Genomic DNA, 22624 nt, shown 5'->3' on the forward strand with positions numbered 1-22624 from the left:
TTAACCGGAAAGGATTAACGTAGGGGTTTGGGGGTGCCCGGGGTAATAGTTAATTACAAAAGGGCCCACCCCCTCCGCACGACCGGTCGCCGTATTTAGTTTCCATGCCTTTAATTATTCACGGGGTGTATGGGGGGATTCGAAAAGAAAGCGCAGTCAGCTCACCCTTCGCGAAGCTTAATCAAAATTATAATTGAATCTCCCATTTTGGGCCTATCCCAACCGCAAACAATCAACTTAATACAATTTATTTTATCTCTTTTTTTGTTTACAGATAAAACGAAGGGCGAACGGCCCGATGATGACAATGGATGTGTCCAAGAACGAATCCTCCTCAAAACCAAACTCGGGGGGACCTCAAGAGTGTGCCGGATGTTGTAAACCGATCACCGACAGGTTCCTATTGAAAGCTTTGGATCTTTATTGGCACGAAGATTGTTTGAAATGTGGTTGTTGCGATTGCCGATTGGGGGAAGTTGGTTCAACGTTGTATACTAAAGCAAATTTGATTTTGTGCAAAAGAGACTATTTGAGACTCTTTGGTAATATTGGTTATTGTGCCGCGTGTAGCAAAATCATTCCTGCTTTCGAAATGGTTATGAGAGCTAGAAGCAATGTGTATCACTTGGAATGTTTTGCGTGTCAACAATGTAATCATAGGTAAGTTCCGGCTAAGAATTCCCATAGTTTTAAATAAAAATAACATCGGCGTCTTAATATTAACGAAGAACGGTCACTTCCGTACTTTACGAAAAAGGGGCCACAGTCGTAGTACATTCTAGGACAATAAGCAAAAAGAAGGTAGACTAGGACACGGTCGTTCGTTCTCCTAAGTCAAGAAGAAGAGCGTTTTCGTCCCGATCCCGGAATGATTTCCCAATTGGCCTGTAAAATGTTTAAAAAGATACCGACGAGTCCACGCGACGTGAGGCCCCCTTTGATTTGAAAAAATGTCGTCGTCGGTCTCTCGTCAAATATTCAACGGACGACGTCGAACGACACTGCACCGTTGAGACTCGGCCCCGAACATTTTTAAGCTTCCCTTCAACCATACATTAAAACATAACTTGAAAATAAAAAAAATAAAACAAAATAAATCAGATAATGTTAAACAATTTAATTAAAACTATTGAAACAAGTTTTATTTTTTTTTGTTTCAAATTGGTTAAAAAAATCGAAGTACTAATGTGAGTTGGGTAAATTGGGAGGAAGGGCGTCGCGACGCTGTATAGTAATTGAATAAAGCGACACGAGAGAGCGGCGATTGCACGTTGGCGATTTATCGTTTGGTATTGATTTAAATATAATCGGTTATTTTAAAGGTTTTGCGAGTATCGGTCCTCTCGCCCCATCGAGTGCCCGTCACCGCGCCCCATTGTTGCGGGAGATTTATTTTTAAACGCAAAATCAAATAATCGAGCGTAAATACTCAATTACCGAGTAACGGCGAGCTTGTTAAGTTTTTAAATATCAACGATAAACAAACACCTATATTCAATATTAATACAGGGCTAATGTAAATGAAGTGTACAAGTTATGTTATACAAAGAAAATGGTAATGCAGAAATATTTGAAAGTATTGAAGGTTTTTTAAACAGAAAATAGTAATAAAAATAACAAATCTCACATCATAATCTAGTGGTAGATAAATTACAAGTCTGACTAAAGAAACAAACAGCCGACAATAACAGCAAGCAAGAACAACCATCACAATGTCCAACAAAAAAACATCTAACAGAAAGAATAAACGAAGAACTAAGTAAAATTGGCTAAGTTGTTGGAGATAGTCGCGAAGGAAAAGAAGAGAGAAGTCATGGATGATTGAAGAAATTTTGATGACTGATGGAATCAAAGAACGTACAAAAACAAAGATTAGTGATTTCGATAAGAAAGCTGTTGGAGATAGTGGAGAAGGAAAAGAAGAGAGAAGTCATGGATGACTGAAGAAATTTTGATGATTGATGGAATCAAAGAACGTACAAAAGCAAAGATTAGTGATTTCGACAAGAAAGCTGTTGGAGATAGTCGAGAAGGAAAAGAAGAGAGAAGTCATGGATGACTGAAGAAATTTTGATGAATCAAAGAACGTACAAAAACAAAGATAGCGTGTATAAGAATATCTAGAGGAAAATATGAATAGCCAAAGAAGAATGGCACAGGGAGAAATGTATGGAAATAGAGGAATTCCAAACCAGACATGATGACTTCAATATACATAAATAGATTAAGGAATTAGTGGGGATTAAAAGAGCAAATAGAAACAGTATTTTACTAGATAAGGATAGTAAAATAATTCCAGACACGAAGAGGAAACTAGAAAAGTGCAAAGAATACATCCAGGAACTGTTTGAAGATGAGAGACAACCACTTCACTAAAATATCGACAGCGATCAAGGAAGATTGAACAAGATTTTAGTAAAACTCAATTTGGCCCCAGAAACGCAATGGGAAGTAGAGTGGCGTTGTTTGCTTTTAACGTATTGTCTCAAAAATGCATGGATATCAATCTATGTGCTTCCTGGATTTTAATAAAGCGTTGGATAAGATTTGGCACAATCATCTCATGAAGCTTCTAAGAGCAAAAAAGTATAGATAAGAATGATATCAGAATAATAAAATATCTTTACGTTAATTAGGTGGCTTGAATATATGTAGAGGATGTAACGTAAAGCAAGGACGAGGAGAAGGATGTGTTCTCTCGTCATTGCTTTTCAAGTTTTTCTCAGAAAACATTATACAGGAAGCTTTGGCAGAGCAAACAGCAATCGGAGTGACAGTAAACGGGGAGGCGATCAAAAACATCAAATACGCGGACCATATCATATTTACAGCAGAATCCTAAGTAGGACTGCAAAGATTAATGGATCGAGTAGTGGAAGAAAATTAAAACAGAGGATTCACACTGGCTACTAAGAAGACCAAATTTATGATGATCTCAAAGTTATAACATAGCAACAAAGTACAACTACAGATTAAAGGAAAGCTAGTGATGAGGGTCGGCGAATACAAGTACATGGGAATAACTGTGAATGAGAACAATGAATATACGGAGAAAATAAGATTAAGAATTGGACAGGCTAAAACTGTATTCAACAAAATTAGGAACATATTATGCAGTAACGGCCTTCACCGACCTCTCAAGATTAGAATGCTAAAATGCTACGTATTTTCAGTGCTTTTATATGGTATGGAATCATGGACACTTGAGGAGAAGAATGATATAGACCAGCTTGTAGCCTTTGAGATGGGGTGTTGTAGAAGAATCCTGTAGAATAAGCTGGGTATTCAAGGGAACATATGGTGCAGAAGAAGTATAGGAAGAAGGCGCATATCCTGGATAAATAACCTAAGACAAGAGTTGTACAACAGGAGTTCAGTGAATCTTACTTTCCTTCTTATTCACTTAAAAAGCCATTCAATATGTTGAACATCATGTTGAACCCACATAGATCGTCTCAGCTGTAAACTCAAATCTGGTTTCTTAAAACATGTTTCTATATTTTACCATCCTACGTTCTACCAATAATAAAGGGCGAATTAATTTATATCCTATTTTACTTAATTAACTTTAATTTTTTAATGCAGCTATGACGTACTAATTTGTATAAATTCAAATGATTGAATTGATAAAATACATAATGCCTACTAAATTAAGTGTTGAAAATGTGCTGCGTTGTCATTTTAACAATACCTTAATCGATGAGGGAATAGCCTTATTACCGTCCTCCATGATTCTCGAAAAATCAATCGTGATTCAACGATAATTCGTTGCCTTAACTCTGCAAAACTTTCAGGTTACTTTAGTATTCTCAATTTTTCAAGTATCTTCAAAAAATACCACCAATACGAGTTGGAGCGTTGTCTTGTTGAAACCACATCTAATTCAAATTGGCCTCAAACAAGTTTCTCAATCCAGGCACAATTTCATTTATAAGTAGCATTTCATACATATAAGCTGTTAAGTTTCCTTCGATAAAAACTTTACCTTACCATACATTTAGCTTGTCATAGATCTTTGAGTAAGATAGAGATTTCCAATACCTTATCATGCTAATTTATATTACGACACAGTGTAAACAATACAAGAAAGCTTTGCCTAATGATTAGCATTAGAACAGAAATTTCTCTCTTTTTCATTACCACATTCACTGTCGTCTCGGTCAATATGACCAACAAAATAATTATCCGCTAAGTCGCCCCTTTCCAAGATCTGGCGTAGAACAAATTTGGTCTTTTGTTTATCTACCTGGCCGGAATCCATTTTGGTACTTCCCTAGAAGCTTTCCAATTGATTCAATTAATCAAAATCCAAATAATCTTTGTTCTGAGTTTAGTCAAGTTCGCTTGCGGCCGAGGCGTTGCAACACATGCTGACCAACATTACTTGCGATCAGTTATAGGCTGCTTTTACCATGTAGGTAGCAGCGTCTAACTCAAAGAGCAAAATGATGTATTTCTTGAATATCTCGTTCCAAATCTTAATGAATCATCTTATTGTGATTCTGCTATTATGATGCTAATTTTTTATTCCGCATTTGATTCAGCATCTCTTGATTTGGAAGTGGAACATTCGCAACAAAAGCTTGCCTAGTTTTTTCTGCATATTTCTTTTATCAAGTTCTGTATATTTTAAACTTGCTAAATGCTGCTTTACCGAGAATATTTTCACTGTTGATATAAATTTATTACATTATTACACACTTTACAAAGATAGCACCATCGACAGCGACATGGACGAGTTATGAAAAAAAAATATTCGTTTACATATTTTGGGATACCCTAGATATTACATAGCACTGTAAAGTAAATTAGTTACTAACCACAAGAAAAATTATGCCGGTATCGGTATCGGTGTCACATAGTGATTTTAATAAAATTTTGTAGAGTTGTAGAATTATTCAAAATAGTGTTCAAGCACAGCATAAAATTCTTACGGAGAAGAAGGTCACCTATTACAAACTGGTGTTCATAAATGCAATAATGGTTTCCTTAGCAACGTTTTCAGGTCTAAAATCAAACTGGTTCGCGAGAAGCAAACGATGAGACTCAACGATGAGTTACAGAGTTTGGTCTCATGAGGCTACTTATCAGCTTTGTAGAAGGATTTTTAAAGAGGCTTATATTAGACATAATTACCTAATAGGGATTACTATATATGTATATATCCGTAGCTCTACTTCATTTTAATTTCTGCAAATGACTCTAATTTTATAATAGCTTCCGATACTTCGACGAACAAAAAAGCAGCTGCATAATCAGAATAATTACAGCAAAGTGCCAAGTTGCCAGTGGAGGACTAAGTAGAGCAACGACATATTAATCCTACACATCACTTTAATTCTGGGATAAGCTGTCAAAATTTTTTTCCGGGAAAACCTAGCACTTTTCGTGCTTATTTAGAAAAAGCTCGATTTTGATGTTTCGACAGTTCGACAGTGTTTTGCAATTATCCTTGGGACTCAAATGGTTAAACAAATCAAACTAATACCATCAAGAACATTTAAAGAGAGTCCAGTGTCCGAGTGTTCCAGTGTCGAAGATGACCTGAAACACTTTTTATACTTACTAATCAATGTTGCCACATCGTCATGTATAGAAATCTCGTAAAATATGAACTCGCACACATGAAACTTCGCTTGGAGAGTGACGTATCTATTTTAAATGGAGTTGCTTTTATGAATTGTTAAGTTTTTATTCATATCAAGCAAGAAGTTTTTATGAAAACAAGGAAATTTGGAGTATTGCGTGAATCTCTATCCGATATTATATTTAAATTCTTCTGCAGTTTAGTCGATTTTCAAAGTAGTAGACACTTTTTTGCTTTCGTGATAAATGAGAATGAGTATAAGTTATGCGATACTATTTTTTGAACCAGAAAAAATCGTTATGTATACATACTTGAAAATGTTGGAGGATATGAAGGATGTGAGCTGTGTCTCAAAATAGCCCATCTTGTAATGTCGATAAATTAATTTCTCATTGAAATAATCCAAATAGAGAAACCTAATCCTCCAACGCTTCAAGCTTTCTTATTAGAAAATGAAGTGCCTATTTCTGTCTTAACCTAATCCCTTAATGTTAATAATTAATTTCTAAATTAAATGCAAAAATTCCAATATCTTTTAAATTTATTGATAGAAACAACATTCATTATCCATGCAGCATTACGAAATAAATAGATACTGCAAGTGTTAGAAGCTCATTAACATTCGAGTAGGATATGATTTCATAATCTCTCATTTTCTCAATAAAATTGCTCATTCTTTTTGACGTTTTTTCGTTTGTTTTCTCTAATAGATTTGAAACACTTTCAAAAAACGTATCCCTTTATAAACATTTTAATTGCTATCCCTAAATCATAGCCATTACCCCTACCATTCCATTGTAAAAGAAGGGAGGTTATCCCCGAACGAATTCGTCCTCTGTCCCCGTTCTTCCCCTCTCTTGTGGCTTCCAATTATAAAATTAACGAGAGTTTTACGCTATTTAATTAGAGCGGGGCCGCGTTCGGATTAAAATATAGTAGATATCGTGGCGGACAATGGTAACCCCCCGTTCCCGTGCTTCACTTCGTCCTCTACCCGTCCTCTAAACCCCGAAAAACGTACAATTCGCACGGGAAAATTGCGACGTCGATCCAATTGTTTTTCCCCTCTCACGGTGAAAATGCGATGACGGCAGTGGCGGCCGTATTGTTTTTCCGGTGGGTTAATTTTTAAGCGACCATGGATACGCACAATAGGCGAAATTAGCGTACGAAATTGGATATTCGAACAAAAATCTAATAAATAGGATTCTATTTTTACATAGAAATAGGCTATAATTTATTTGCTTTGATTGGATAGATTTTGATAAATCTTGACAATTTCTGCGTACAAAAATACAGTAATGTAAATGAAAATTTCTTTGTTGAAATTTCGATGTTCATCCAATTTTTAACATCATTGTTTATTTGTACGAGGAAAATTAATGGTGAAATGAATCGATTCGTAAAATAGCTTATCATCTCGGTTCGTTTTTACGGTTTTCGAACGCAAACGTTACGGCCCCGCAATGAAAACGCACTAATAATTGTCGAAAACGAGGACGTTTTGTATGAATTTGGTGGAAGGGGTTAGGTTGATTCGTATAGAAAGTGGGGTGGTCGTTGGATTGCGCGGGGCAGGTACGCAAACACAAAAGCTTTCAATAACGTTTCCATTCATTCGCGTTTATTAGGGGGGGCCGATTTCCGCGCAAATGCCCGGCCATAAAGCCGAAATCTGAACATCGCGATAAACCGACGCTCCCGCCATTGTTTACTTGATTGTTAAATTTATGTCTGTACAAATTAAATCTGCGCGCCGTTATCTCCGAACCACCGACGCCGCCGACGCGCCACACCACCAACAATCCCACCGCGCGCACATATACAACAAAAGTCAAAATCGCACAACCCACCACCCCCACCTGATTCTGTGCATTTCGACTACTATCTCTACGTGCCGCCACCAACGAGTGATTTCGGACGTCCCTTTCCCCTGGGGACTAACTCTCTTTGTGCGTACCATTGTTACTGTATTATTCGTCGTTATTACTACTCTTGTACAATAATATCCGTGTAAATGTTCACTGTATTATTACGCAAACATACATATACAAGGGTGAAAACATGAATAGGAGGATCGATTTTAGTAATTATATGTTAGACCATTGCCTTTATTTTGTAATTAGTAAAATTTATTGATTTATTTGTTTATCTATTAATGGAGCTACAATTTATTAAGTTAATTAAATATTCCAAAAATTAAATATGCTTACTTCTTTAGTGTATTTCTATTTGGTACAGTGTTGAGTTTTTCTTTCTTCATCTTTATTGTAGAAGAGGGTGGGCTGCATTTTTGCTGTGATTCCGTAATATTGTTGTATTTTGCAGTGTTTTCTATTGACCTAGAGGAAAATGTCTAAGGAGTAGGCAAGAAAAACCTAAACATAACTTCAAAATATTAATTGCAGTCAACAAATTACCTGTTGCCTGTAACTATATCTAAAATTGTTTGGTACAAAAAATGCTAAGTGGGATGAATGAATGACTTCATGAGATGTATGAGGAAGAATGCAGACTATATGGACTACCTTTTCAAAATATACAGGGTGATTCACATAAGAACCGACACAGAGCAGGGACATGTATAGGACAATGAATTAAGATGATTTAACGCAACTTATCTCTATACCAAGTTGTACCTCTGAGGAGTTATAGGCTTTCAAAGTTAGGTCTTAAATTTTTAAAACATTAAATATCTTCGTAATACATTAAGCTAGAAAAACCAAATTTGGTATACGTTATGAGTGTACCAAGGGTGTTAATTGGTAGCAAATTGAACTCAATTGAGGCATTTCAAAGGGTTGATTAAGGGTGATGGTTCCCTAAATTTTGGCAGATTTTTTTAACCTTTTTGTGGATTTAATGCATTATTACCTCATTTCATGTGGAATTTAATTCTAAAACTTTTTTTACTCTTACTATTTTTTAAAAAACATTGTCGTTTTCATAGAAAACTCAAAAAACTAAAGACGCGTATCTTGTTAATGCTACTTAAAATCATCGAAAATTCAGTAGTCGGCTGTGAAATTGTACGTAATTTTAGGAATAAACTGTTTATTATTAGCTAAAAAGACATCATCCATAAACAAATTTAGTTTAGGCATAATAATTTTCTAGTGATAAAGAGAAAACCCCAAAATGTCAAAATTAAGTACTTTTGATTTTAAAATCGATCATACCTCAAGAATGAAAGGTGATGACGAAAAGTTTTTTAGGAATAAACTGTTTATTATGAACTAAAAAGATATTATTGATAAACAGATTTTGTTTAGATGTAATGCTTTTCTAGTGATAAACAGAAAATCCCCATAATGTCAAAATTGAGTACTTTTGTTATCAAAATCGATCATTACTCAAAAATTAATTGTGATGGAGATAAGTTTTTTTGAAATAAATTGTTTATTATGAACTAAAAAGACATCATCCATAAACAGATTTGGTTTAGTTATAATGATTTTCTAGTGATAAAGAAAAAATCACCAAAATGTCAAAATTGAGTTCTTTTGGCATTAAAATAGATCATAACTCAAAAATTAAAGGTGATGGAGAAAAGTTTATTTGAAATAAATTGTTTATTATGAACTAAAAGGACATTACTCATAAACAGATTTGGTTTAGTTATAATGATTTTTTAATGATAAAAAGAGAAAATCATCGAAATATCAAAATTGAGTACTTTTGGTATTAATATTAATCATAACTCGAGGATGAAAGGTGATGGAGTAAAGTTTTTTAAGAATAAATTGTTTACTATGAACTAAAAAAACATCATCCATAAACAAATTTAGTTTAGGTATAATGATTTTCTAGTGATAAAGAAAAAATCATCAAAATGTTAAAATTGAGTACTTTTGGTATTAAAATAGATCATAACTCAAAAACTACAGGTGATGGCGAAAAGTTTATTTGAAATAAATTGTTTATTATGAACTAAAAGGACATTACTCATAAACAGATTTGGTTTAGTTATAATAATTTTCTAATGATAAGAAGAGAAAATCATCGAAATATCAAAATTGAGTACTTTTGTTATTAAAATTGATCATAACTCAAGGATGAAAGGTGATGGAGAAAAGTTTTTTAGGAATAAGTTGTTTATTGTCAACTAAGAAGACATCATCCATAAACAAATTTAGTTTAGATGTAATGATTTTCAGGTGATAAAGAGAAAATCCTCAAAATGTCAAAATTGGGTACTTTTGGTGTTAAAATCGATCATAACTCAAGAATGAAAGGTAATGGAGAAAACCTTGTCGTCAAATAACTTTATACCCTATTTGTCAAGTTTGACGTACAATTTCATAGCCGACTACTAAATTTTCTCTTATTTTAAGTAAAATTACGAAATAAGTGTCTTTAGTTATTTAAGTTTTTTATGAAAACGACAAAGTTTTTGAAAAAATAATACGAGTAAGAAAAGTTTTAGAATTAAATTCCACGTGAAATGAAGTAGTAATATATTAAATCCGCCAAAAGGTTAAAAAAAATTGGCAAAATTTAGGGTACCATCGCCCTTAATCAACCCTATGAAATGCCTCAATTGAGTTCAATTTGCTACCAATTAACACCCTTGGTACACTCATAACGTATACCAAATTTGGTTTTTCTAGCTTAATGTATTACGAAGATATTGAACTTTTTAAAAATTTAAGAGCCAACTTTGAAGGCCTCAAACTCCTGAGGTGTACAACTTAGTATAGAGGTAAGTTACGTTAAATCATCTTAATTTATTGTCCTCTACATGTCCCTGCTTTGTGTCGGTTCTTATGTGAATCATCCTGTATATACATATATATATTGACAACATCTATTCTTTGCCGTCTTCCCAGTATCAGGTTCCTTTCAGATATCGCTTTTCGAATCCCCGATTACCAATTAGTTTTTGAACTCTAATGCATTGACTTTTTTTGGGATTCTTTTATTACCGTAGAGTTGGGCGACTTGACTGCAATTTTAACATCAATTCAATAACTGACTCATCTATCTACACTCATGAATATTTCATAAAACACAAATTATGGCGCTATGCCATTTTTTTCAAAAAAACAGAGCCCGTATAAAACGTTTTTGAAAAACTCAAAAAAAAAAATAAAAACCGTGTTCCTCAAGTCACCCTACATGTTGGGTTACTTGAAAATATAAACATAAATCAGCTTAAAGGCCAAGTAAAGCTGTCCTACAGGTGACTTGAGATCAAATAAAAAAGTATGGGTCCATTGTATAGGGCGAAGAAACATTTTGAGATCATTTATGTAGCTTAGAAAGAAACGTTTATTGTGTCAAGATACAAAAATAACTAAACAACAAAATATTCTCGAAAAGTTGATATCATATCAATCATAATAAGTCTAAAACCTAAATTAACAATATTTTTATAAATGTGCTTAACATATTTGTTTATAAAACATTGCAATCTGTCAAAAATTTGAAACGATCTCAGCAAAGAAGCTGTGAAACTGGCAGACATACGTGTTCATTCACCGTCGATTCGTCTATTACGTCAGGATACGAAAAAAATGTTTCTTTTCTACCTTCAGTCTTTCGTAAGAAGTTTACTTGAAGGTATTCTTCATCTATGACTTGGCAGATTTTTTCAACATATTTTAAAAATCGTTTCTCTGTATTAAAGTTCACGAGAATAAACTCTCCACATTGAAATGAGTGTCGTTCCACAGGTTCTACATTTTCCTTGTTGTCTTGTTTTCGCATTTGTAAATTATCCTCAGTAACACTGGATTCTTCTTCGTTGATCTCATATTCAAGTTGTATATCATCTATCTCACTTTCAGAAGATAGTTCGGATTTATTGGATTTGCATGGCTTCGGCTTTTCTTAAGAATTTTGTTTTGCTCAGATAGTTCCATTGCCAGCGTGGTCTCGTCTGTTTTTTGTTAAGATGGTGACGCTTCTGTTTCTAAATCTTTTACAGAGATGCTCTCCCCTGGAGCAACATTTACTTTCTTCCGTCTACCAGACTTACTGTGTTTTATATTTCTTGTTGTTTCAAATATATTCCTAAACGCATTTGCAATTTCCCCAACAGGTCTATCTTGAAAAGGGAGTCTTTTTAAAACAGCTTCTCGATGGGAATAAGTTTAATTCTACAAATTTTGCTTTGAGTAGACCAGGGAATCGATCTTTCCTTATGGGGCCAGGTTGTGTTTGATTCCATTTAGTTAACACAGACCTCCATTTACCCTTCAGCGGCCTGAAATAGCAAACATCTATGCGTGCTATTGGGAGGCAAGAGAACAAAGCGAATATTATTGTTTTGACATTCCCGAATGACAGAAATGGAGATATGGCTGGCTAAATTGTCACCGATCAAAATCTTCGGTCCTTCAAGTCTTTTAACATAAGGGAGCACAATACATTTAAACCAGTCCTCGAATAGGCGTAGATCAAACCATCCCGATTTGCTGCCGATTATATAGGGCATTTTCGAACTCATTCTCTGTCCATATAGACCATAGCTGATCTGCCTTATATACAATATTAGGCGGCAATATAACTCCTGACCCAGTAACGGAAAACATTACACTCGTTGAAGATTTTGTATGGTCCATAATTTTTTCGGCATGTTTTCGAAGCTGTGCGTCGAATAACAACTTTGGTTCGTCCGGGGTCATTGGTAAAACATGTCTCGTCACAATTAACGATATTTTCACCAGGCACGTCTGTTAAAGTAACAGCCAACTTATCAAAATATTCACTTAAAATGTCAACACGACTCCGTTTTATATTTTCTGTTAAACGAATGGATAGTTCGCTCTGACGAGAAATAAACGCATAATACCAATTACCTTGTCTGTTATCGGTAAAAGCATGTAATCTTCGTCCTTGCCTGTTTAAATAATTTCGAACCAGATCTTTAATATTATCTTTATCTAAGAAAAATCCCCACTCCGCAGCATATAAAATAGCATCTTTTAGAACCGCTTCCTCCTCCTTTGTCAATGAAGTCTGGCCTCCATAAGCTTTCATATTTTTATTTTTCTCTTTTCGATATAATGTCGATTTTGATATCCCGGTAATAGTTGAAGCCTCCACCAATGTCCATCTACCAGTACATATATTTGTTAAGGCTTCTTCTAATTCTTCTGAACTAAAATATTTATTTGGCATTTTGTTAAGTCACCCAAAAATCTGTAGCAAAAATATCAAAAATCATTTCGTAACATCAAAAACAAAAATCAACAAAACTGGCATTCAAAATCTCTTAGGAAGCCTATATACAATTGTAAAAAAATTATTACATGTCATTTGCTGATATGGATATCTGAGGATGACCTTAATTATATAGCATATCAAAAACCATGATTTTCTTACCTTTTATTCAATGTTGTTTAGGCGCCAAATAAAACACCTGTTGACAACTTTTTTCAACTAAAACCGTTATTAATTCATCATTGTAGTAGAGGTTAGAAAATATTTTGAGTGTTGGTTATTTACCTAATAGATGACAACAAATACAATAAATACAAATACAAACAATTCTCGCGCGCTGTGTCAAGTCACCCTTACGATTTTAAGTCACTCAACTCTACAGTACCCATTCGTTGAACATGGCCATACAACTTTAATTGCCTTCTTTCTATTTCGTCGACTATTTTTCTATATCATCTTGCCTGTTCTGTTCTTGTTCGTCTTGTCGGTTTTAATTCCAGAAGTCCAGTTACACTGCCTGTAACCGGACCTCTAATTGTTTGGTTAGTTGCCAGGATTCGCATCCAAACAGCACCACAGGGATGAAGATGTTGGCATATAACTGCTGTTTTTATTGCCTTTGATATGTCTTTGCTCTTTTATAGACTATGGTGTTATCGCTGAGAACCAAATTTTTTTTTCTCAGCCTATCCTAAGATACTGTGTTTTTTGCTATGTTCACGACCATGCCCCACAGATCGTGTACATCTATTAATTTACTTGTCATATACTTCAGGTCCTCTTGGGCCATTAACACCTGGTCAATTTCTTCCTCAATTCATCATGCACTCTGCACGTATATACTAAACAATATAGGTGATAATGTGAAGCCTTACCGGATATAGGTGATACCTTTTGTGATGTTGAAACTTTCTGATATTTTTTATTATAATTTTACAGAGGCTTTGCCCTTCTGTGCACTTCTTGTACTGTCTTAATTAATGTGTCATTTAATTAATGTTTGTGATAGAACTTACCAATTTTTTTTGTAGAATTTTATCATTCATCTTCGTTAGATCAACAAATAGGAGACGTGTTGTTCATTTATTTCAAAAGGCACAAGGCGAATGGAGAATGCTACAAGGATAAGAATATATCATCTTCACGCCTATTAAAACAAATTTCTGAATTATGCCTACTTGTTTTTTTCTTTTGGTTGCATTGAAACCTTTTATATTTTGAATATGTATCGCGTTTCAACAATAGAAGTTTATTTAATTTATTTTTTTTAAATTTTGTTATATTACGAAATAGAACAACAAAGATAGTTATAGTTACTCGAAGGAGAGGAATAAAAGTTCGCCGTTAATACTAGGTTGTCATTTAGTAGTGATTCTCGGCGAGAAATCTGAAGACACCGAGCAAGAAGCAAAGGAGATTAACGAAATATTGTCAGATGATAAGACTGAATTTGTACGAAAAGATGGCAATACAAAATGATCCAGAGTATGTGGAAACAAGTGAGGGAAAATGAAATCTGAGAATTTTATAACTAAATCACATATTTTACAAACCCTATGGCCACATTTTGGGCATGTGGGGTTTATACTAAAAGTCAACTTCTCTTATATAGAAACAACTTTTATAGAGAAACCGCACAAGTCCCCATAATTTATGGACATGTGGGGTTTCGCAAATATATGATTCAACTAAGCTACTAGGCAAAAAAAAGTTCTTTGGTAAATATCAAAATTTTTTTAAAATATAGGAAACTCCTTTCTACAGTTCAAATGCTTTCTGATATAAGCAAAGGAATTCAGAACTTGGAGGATTTGAGAGTTATCGATAAAATAACGATGTGCCAAAAATAATTCTATACCTTCTTAGAATGTTAAGATGTTGACGAAACGAAACGGCGCAACTTCGACAAGCTCTTTTCTATTAGAGCAACTTTGAAATGTTCGTTGAAAATTTTCCGTGTGTCTGAGGTAGACACAGAGAGATATTAAGGAGACGTCACAGCTTTCAGTAATTCATCTCAAGAAAGTCTGCCAAGTACGGCATAAAGATATGACACTAGTACATACAAGCAAACTTTATGTATTGAATCAGTAACTAAAAAAAAAAAATAAAATCTAACTATAATATGTAATTTAAATTCCTTGTTTGTTGTAAGTGTGAATATGGAGACAAAATAACAGCTTAATTGTACGAATCTAATGTCGTAAAGGTACGGAATGGACATGTGCATCTCAACTTTAATGTTTTATTCAACCTTAATGATGGAACGTTAAAAACATACTACTTATATTGCATGATTTTCATTACTCATTTAATTAGATTTCTATACGTGAGATAATTAAAGCAATTAGTTTACCCCGAAACACCCAACGCAATTGTTGAATTAGAAAATAAAATTTTACTACCGCCGAAAACATTAACGCAACAACTAGTTCACAGAATGTGTTCGAGTCATTGTTGCAACGCTGTTATTTGGTTGTAGTCGAAATTAGGTGATCCCCATTCGAGATTTTGTTTTTTAATTTCGTTGATTGTTGTTTACGTTTTTAGTAAATTAAATCAGACTACAATATTTTATGATTCATTAAAATATACATAAATATAAAAATAATATGCTAAATATGTTCGCATAGAAACCATAGTTATTATAAGTTTTCTTTGTCACGTGTGTTACATCAAAATGTTTTCTGATGAAACTCTAATTCACTGCCATATACAGAAATACAGACTGATTACAACTAAACGAAAATAGTTTTATAGGATACCTCGTCTTCTTATTTTGGACACAATCACCTTGTTAATTGGGGATATCTAATTGTAAGTTAAATTTAGATAATGAGAGGTTTTTACGGCATAGATATACTCAATAATGTGGTGAAAAGAATTTTTTTTTCAAAATTTGTTAAGTGTGGGTTTTTTCATTTGTAAGTGTATGAATATGAATCACAGGAAAACTACATACAACAGCAAGATTTATTGAAGAAAAATAAAGTTCAACTTTTCTGTTGTCTACCGATTTCCTCTTAGTCGTGTTCCTCCAGTTCACTATCATTCTGAAAGCTTTTTGTTCCTAGCGTGTGGTATATATACTTTGCCTTTGAAACCGATTTTATTTTACCGGTGTATTCTCTTAAGAGCATTTTTTTTTATTAAGTTCACACTTAATTTATCAACAAAGCCGTTGTTGGGATATATTGAAAATCTTTGTTAAATCTTCGTAATTTAAACAGCGTAGTAGCCAAAGCGGAGTACATTGACAATGAACTGATCTCGTGTTAATTGAAAACTGACCAGTTTTAACATGGAGGTGGAGATATTTGCGGCTATATTTGATATTGCTTTGCCACTGTGAATACGTTTGGAAGTTAAGGCCGATATTACACTATCATAATGCTATGTCATAGATCTATCATCATATATCTTTGATCAAAAATATTACAGCATATTTTTCTTCAAAGATATATGATAATAGATCTATGACATAGAACTATGATAGTGTAGTACCGGCCTAGTTCCCAGATGGTGACGTTGAAAGCCTCATTATTGCTTTGGGTACATCCGCCTACACACTCAGTGAGAAGATCGTCACTAGTCAGGTTTTCATATACTCTAAATTGTTGGCTTGGAATACTTGCAGATTGATAGCTGGCTTATGGAAAAAATGTTCCAGGGCATTGGTAGCTTTCGCTTTCTGTCTCAAATACCACAAATTTTATCCTTCCTATTGTGTTGCAGAGTGGCATCAGTTGACAGTTGTGGTACATCGTAGCCCATATTTAATTCCTCATCCTTTCAACCGAATCACAATTTCTACGTGTACCCAAGCCATAATAAATTAAAAAAATAACTTTTATTATTTCGGGTAATTTCTCGTTACTCCACACTCGCGCATGATTTTCTGCTCAATCTGCATATGTGTATTTTTTGGGTCTAGTTCTCACACACATTGCAATATTTCGATTTTACTACACAATACGAGATCAATCGAGATCTTATAGATTTTTTTTTCGTGCATAAAACTTTGCCACATGGTTTTTATGATTTTAAAGTAAAAAAATCGAAGTTCTAGAGTGCTGCAACACCGGCACCACACACCAAAGTGATTTGTGGTTACATTATCTTACATGATTAGGAAAAACTGGTTGTCAATTTTCCAGATTTGTCCGTAACTAGACATTCCTTTATTATTTGCTTTTTACCGTTAACGTTCAAAAACTCTTTTCATAAATGATTATGGCAACTTTTCAACCTATATAACATACAAAACAATATTGTTCGCATATTTTTCGTCATGAAATCAGGAAACACATCATAATAAATAGCAGCGTAGTGTTAGAATACTTTGCCAATTCTCATCTTCCAATTTAATCAACTCTCACCTTCCAACATTTAGTTCATCCAAGCGGGAATAATCCTCTTATAGTAGATTTGCTCGCCTGTTGTTAGATTTCTGGTTTGTGGTTCAATATGGTTCATGAAAATTCTTAGCCCTTATTGGCGATGGATTCGAAGAGACAATAATATGAGGATAAACATTGTCGTATGCCAGCAACACGGATCTCTGTATGCAACCTATTCATTATGTTGCTGTTAAGCTGAGCTAGTTAGATGACGTTGTTAAGATAATAAACTTTACTATTTTTAACGAGAACCTGAGAACTGTTGATGTTAAGACTGTGCCGTTATTCTAACGTGCTTTATAATGTCCAGATACCCTCATTTGCTGATCATAAAATTAAAAATCGTACTCCGTAAGCAAGCATTATTGAAAAGGTGTGGATATAAGTCACAATATTCTGAATGTATTGCATGGACGTTGCAGAGACTTGAGCAGTCAGTTAGTTAGTTCTATAATGTCATATAAACTCCTAAGTATCCTATAAACGATCAGTAGCTAAAAATGTGGATTGTAGGCTTTTTACTAGTCTGTTATCACACCGAATCGAAAACTCAAATCGAGTTTAAACCACAACAATTCTGTAAGCTTCAGGTTGCTCTAGAATCCTAACCCAACCCAATTCAGCTTTGCACATCTTTTCTTGGCACAAGTTTGATTATGAAATACCTAGTTTTTCGATGTTTGAAACAATTTTAAGCTTCCTTTACATGAATTCGATAATTAATAATTACGATAAAATAATAAAACCGACTATATATCTATGAAAATAAAGACAATTCTAAATCTATTTTGACGTGATTTCCATCAACCCAACAAATCAATTTAGTAAATTTATTAAAACGTTTTTTTTGTGAAATTCAGTACATAGATTTTTAGATATTTTATCCAGATTTTGAGAGATTTATAACAAAACCATTTTAATCAAACTTTTAGCTTAAACCTTTAAGTTTTTTAAAGCTTAAACCTTATGAATCATATAATCATCCTTCATGAATTTAGATAAATCTCTCGATAAATAATTTCTTCTGAATTTGATATTTAAAACGTTTCCTCAAGACCATTAATGTTTTGATAATCATAAACCCGTTAAAGATACTTAAATAAATAATATTATTTTTTGTGTACATCAATTAAAAGTTGAAAATCAATTGAGTTTTATAATTTCGTTATGTTGGTAACAACGTCACCGAGCATCCGGGCAATATTTCCACCGATAAATTCACTTCGAAATTGAGTCGACAGCCCGTGAAACAGTCCCGATTTTTCCGGTGATATTTCTGTACCGTTCTCCCTCGGTATTAATTTCAATATTGCCGCTCGCCAGTGGCGTCGCGATGTCGTCTAAAACGAGGTTTTCGAATTTTCCTCATCCCCATCGGGGATTTCCCCAACGGATACGGGTACGTCACTGGTTTATGTAGAGAGAGAAAGAGTGAGAGAGAGAGATGGCGTGGAGAGCGCGCGCCCCGGTGAGTAATTGCATATTGGCACCATTTGTCATCTGGCCTGGATTAACTCACTGTTGCATTATGGACGGAATGCTACAGCTCAACTCTCCTCCTCCGTCGTTCGGTGTGTGCCGCCTCTGGGCTTCAATTTCGCATTTTTCAACAGTGGTTCTCTTCTCCCGATAAACCGGAGCTGCTCCGACACAGCTTTAGGATTGTTGAAACGAGATAGACGATTGGGAAGTGAGAGGGAATAAATCAATTATACGTTTTGCAGTTTGCTCGTTGGTTAACGTTGACTAAACTGTGTTTAGACAGCCAGATTAACATATAAATAGCGTTTCCCTGGAAAGAAAATTAGAATTTGTAATTTAGTAATAGGCGTAGTTTCTGATCCGGTCGGAATGGGTGTTAAAGATTTTTGCTTCTTTGCAAATCTTCGAGTGGGAATATTCTAATTTCAATATTCATTGTTTATGTATCTATTAAGTGCAAATCTAAAGAAGTCGTTGAAGATTTATTTATAGGATTTAAGAAATGATTTATTACAGTACAATGTTATATTTTAAAATAGAATGTAAAAGAGATCGCAGATCCTCCTAAAAGCAAAATATCAAAAATTCAGTTGGATTTATGATTTCTCGAAACTGTAAAAATTGAAAAAGTAATGTTTGCAATGTTTTTTTTATCTTATTCTTTTCACCTTGAAGTGTTAAATAAACGGATATATAATTATGGCATAGCATGGGTATAGATATTGATTCCTCTTAATTGCTAGCCTTTTGATTTAATCATTAGTTTCGAACATAATACGTAATAGCTTGATTACGCAAAAATTATATTTTCTCATTTTCCAATTATTATCAACGATTTGCGATGTATTTTTGTCTGTTCTTTAAGTTCCGCCATCATTCTTTTTATAACTCCACCTGGTTGATACAGTTTTCAAAGCAAATATAACCCAGGTTGTTTTCAATATATGGTCGGATAAGATTAGAATATTGATACAAAATGTTTTGCGGATAAGAATAATGTCTTGATTTGGTTTAACAAATTGTGGTTATTACGAATCAGGAGACAAAAATTGTCATAGTTGATAAGGTGATGTATTTTGGTAGTGAATTATCATGTATGTTCAGTACAAACTAACTTTTCAACTTTGCATTGGTCAATGTTTTTACTGCTTGTATTGCTGGGATTAACACTACATATGGATACATTAATGTTAAATAAAATAAAAGATTACTGAATTACTTTTCCAAAATATATGGGTAGAGATTATTGATTGCTATTATAAAAATGTTTGCTTCATCATGACTTTGAACCGGTTGCAGATGTAATAACATATGCTAATTGTAACATGAACCCAGTTTGTCGAAGATGGAAGTATAATTAACTCTATTGGAATAAATTAGAGAGTTGCCGAACACAACAATAGGAGTTCATAGCATGTTAAGAGCAACGGCCATGTTGTAACATACTTATATTTTTTTTGCTGGCAGTGTCTGGTAAGGTGCTGGATGAGTTAGTTTAGACTAGATTCTAGCATGTTTACATAAAATGATCGTTACTAGATCTCGTTAAAAACATATAGAAATGTTCGTAAATGTGGTGCGAAGATGGAGACTCATTTTTAATCACCTAAGGATGACAAACAGTCTTGAATACATATAATAGCCTGTGGAATAGAAGCTGAGTTGAACTCCTGGATGCGTGATTCGGCGATAAAAGTTGTTGTTGAAGAGATGACAAAAATACAATGTATTATATTGTATAATTATGCATGTACAATGCGTAATTGGGGGCTATTTTAGACTTATGTTGAACAGGATAATCAGTTTTTTTGTCCAATATTGTGAGATTTCCAAATTTCTTTTTCCAAGGTTATAATATTAGGCTTTGTACAAATTAAGTCTTTGTGGTCAGTGAAATCATAGGACTACTAGCAAAAAAGCAGTGGAAGGTAAGAAAGGATTGGCGTCATTACGTTCATTCTGTGTAGATTTTATTTATCTGATGGTGTTGTACAGTTAAGAGTTAATGCAACTCTTTTATTAAGGCCCACTTTTACCACCCTCCTGATAGACTATCTAGAGGATAGTTGCCATGGTTACGGCGGTTTTAAGCGTTCTCATTGCCTAAGAGTTGGATTTATCTATCGGATAAATTTATCAAGAGGTGGTAAAAGTGGGCCTAAGGAAAGTTGATAAAACTCGAATGTTAAAGCAATTTATTTATTTAAATTCATTATCTTTGAGGAGCACAAAATAATGCTCCTGTTGACTCGTTTAACAATAAACTGAAAGATATCTATCTATCTATATCTATATCTTCTTTTCAGCATTATTCGTTTCTGACGCATTTTAAACAAATTTGGGCGCATGTATGATTTCCATACAGACACAATAAGACTAAATTAAGGGAAGTAGCTGAATATCAAAAATTAAGTTACATTTATGATTTTGTCGAAACTGTAAAAATTGAATGTGTTTTAATGTTTACAATGTTTTTTTTTATCTCATTCTTTTCACCTTGAGGTGTTAAATAAACCGATATGTAATTAAGGCATAGCATGGATATAGATATTGATTCCTCTTAATTGCTAGCCTTTTGATTTAATCATTAGTTTCGAACATAATACGTAATAGGTTTATTACGCAAAAATTATATTTTCTCATTTTCTAATTATTATCAACGATTTGCGATGTATTTTTTGTCTGTTCTTTAAGTTCCGCCATCATTCTTTTTACAACTCCACCAGGTTGATACAGTTTTCAAAGCAAATTTGACTTTTTGCAGCCAAACTTTATATGAGTCTGCAACCAAGGTTGTTTTCAATATATGGTCGGATAAGACTAGAATATTGATGGAGAATGTTATGCAGATAGGAACAATGTCTTGATTTGATTTAACAAATTGTGGTTATTACGAATCAGGAGACAAAAATTGTCATAGTTGATAAGGTGATGTATTTTAGTAGTGAATTATCATGTATGTTCGATACAAACTAACTGGGATTAACATTACATATGGATACATTAATGTTAAATAAAGTAAAAGATTACTGAACCACTTTTCCAAAATATATGGGTAGAGATTATTGATTGCTATTATAAAAATGTTTGCTTCATCATGACTTTGAACCGGTTGCAGATGTTATAACATACGTAAATTGTACTACGAACGCAGTTTCTCGAAGATAGAAGTATAATTAACTCTATTAGAATAAATTAGAGAGTTGCTGAACACAACAATAGGAGTTCATAGCATGTTAAGAGCAACGGCCATGTTTTAACATACTTATATTTATTTGCTGGCAGTGTCGGGTAAGGTGCTGGAGGAGTTAGTTTAGACTAGATTCTAGTATGTTTACATAGAATGGGATCGTTACTGGATCTCGTTAGAAACCTGGAACCTCATCTTTAATCTCCTAAGGATGACAAACAGTCTTGAATTCCTATGATAGCCTGTGGAATAGAAGCTGAGTTGAACTCCTGGATGCGTGATTCGGCGATAAAAGTTGTTGTTGAAGAGATGACAAAAATACAATCTATTATATTGTATAATTATGCATGTACAATGCGTAATTAGGGGTATTTTGGAGTTACGTTGAACAGGATAATCAGTTTCTTTTTCCAATATTGTGAGATTTCCAAATTTCCTTTTCCAAGGTTATAAGATTAGACTTTGTACAAATTAAGTATTTGTGGTCAGTGACATCAAAGGAGAGGAGGTCTTTGCCATTCAGTATTTTCCCGTACTCGCAAAAAAGAAGTGCCAATTCTGTGTAGATTTTGTTTATCTGATGGTATTATACAGTTAAGAGTTAATTAAGGAAAATTAATAAAACTCTAATTTTAAAGTAATTTATTTAATTAAATTCATTATCTTTGGACGCATGTCTGTGATTTCCATACAGACACAATAAGGTTAAATTAAGGGAAGTAGCCCATCATCCTATAGATTTCACAAATTTCTGCGAATAACTCTAGTTGCGCGCTGGATGTACTCCAAGTTATTTTA

At 33.8% G+C, this 22624-nt stretch overlaps 1 protein-coding gene across 2 annotated transcripts in view; it reads left to right on the top strand.

The window, feature by feature from the left end:
• The window catches only part of LOC111413751 (LIM domain only protein 3-like), an 88336-nt gene that overhangs the window by 58907 nt on the left and 6805 nt on the right, over positions 1 to 22624 (top strand). For both annotated transcript variants that reach the window (XM_071199991.1, XM_023044849.2), the window contains exon 2: positions 275 to 660. In XM_071199991.1, the coding sequence (XP_071056092.1) occupies positions 299 to 660 (362 nt within the window). In that variant the 5' untranslated portion in view covers positions 275 to 298. The remainder of the gene's footprint in view (positions 1 to 274; positions 661 to 22624) is intronic.

Source organism: Onthophagus taurus, chromosome 11 (genome assembly GCF_036711975.1).
Source record: "Onthophagus taurus isolate NC chromosome 11, IU_Otau_3.0, whole genome shotgun sequence".
NCBI lineage: Eukaryota > Metazoa > Arthropoda > Insecta > Coleoptera > Scarabaeidae > Onthophagus > Onthophagus taurus.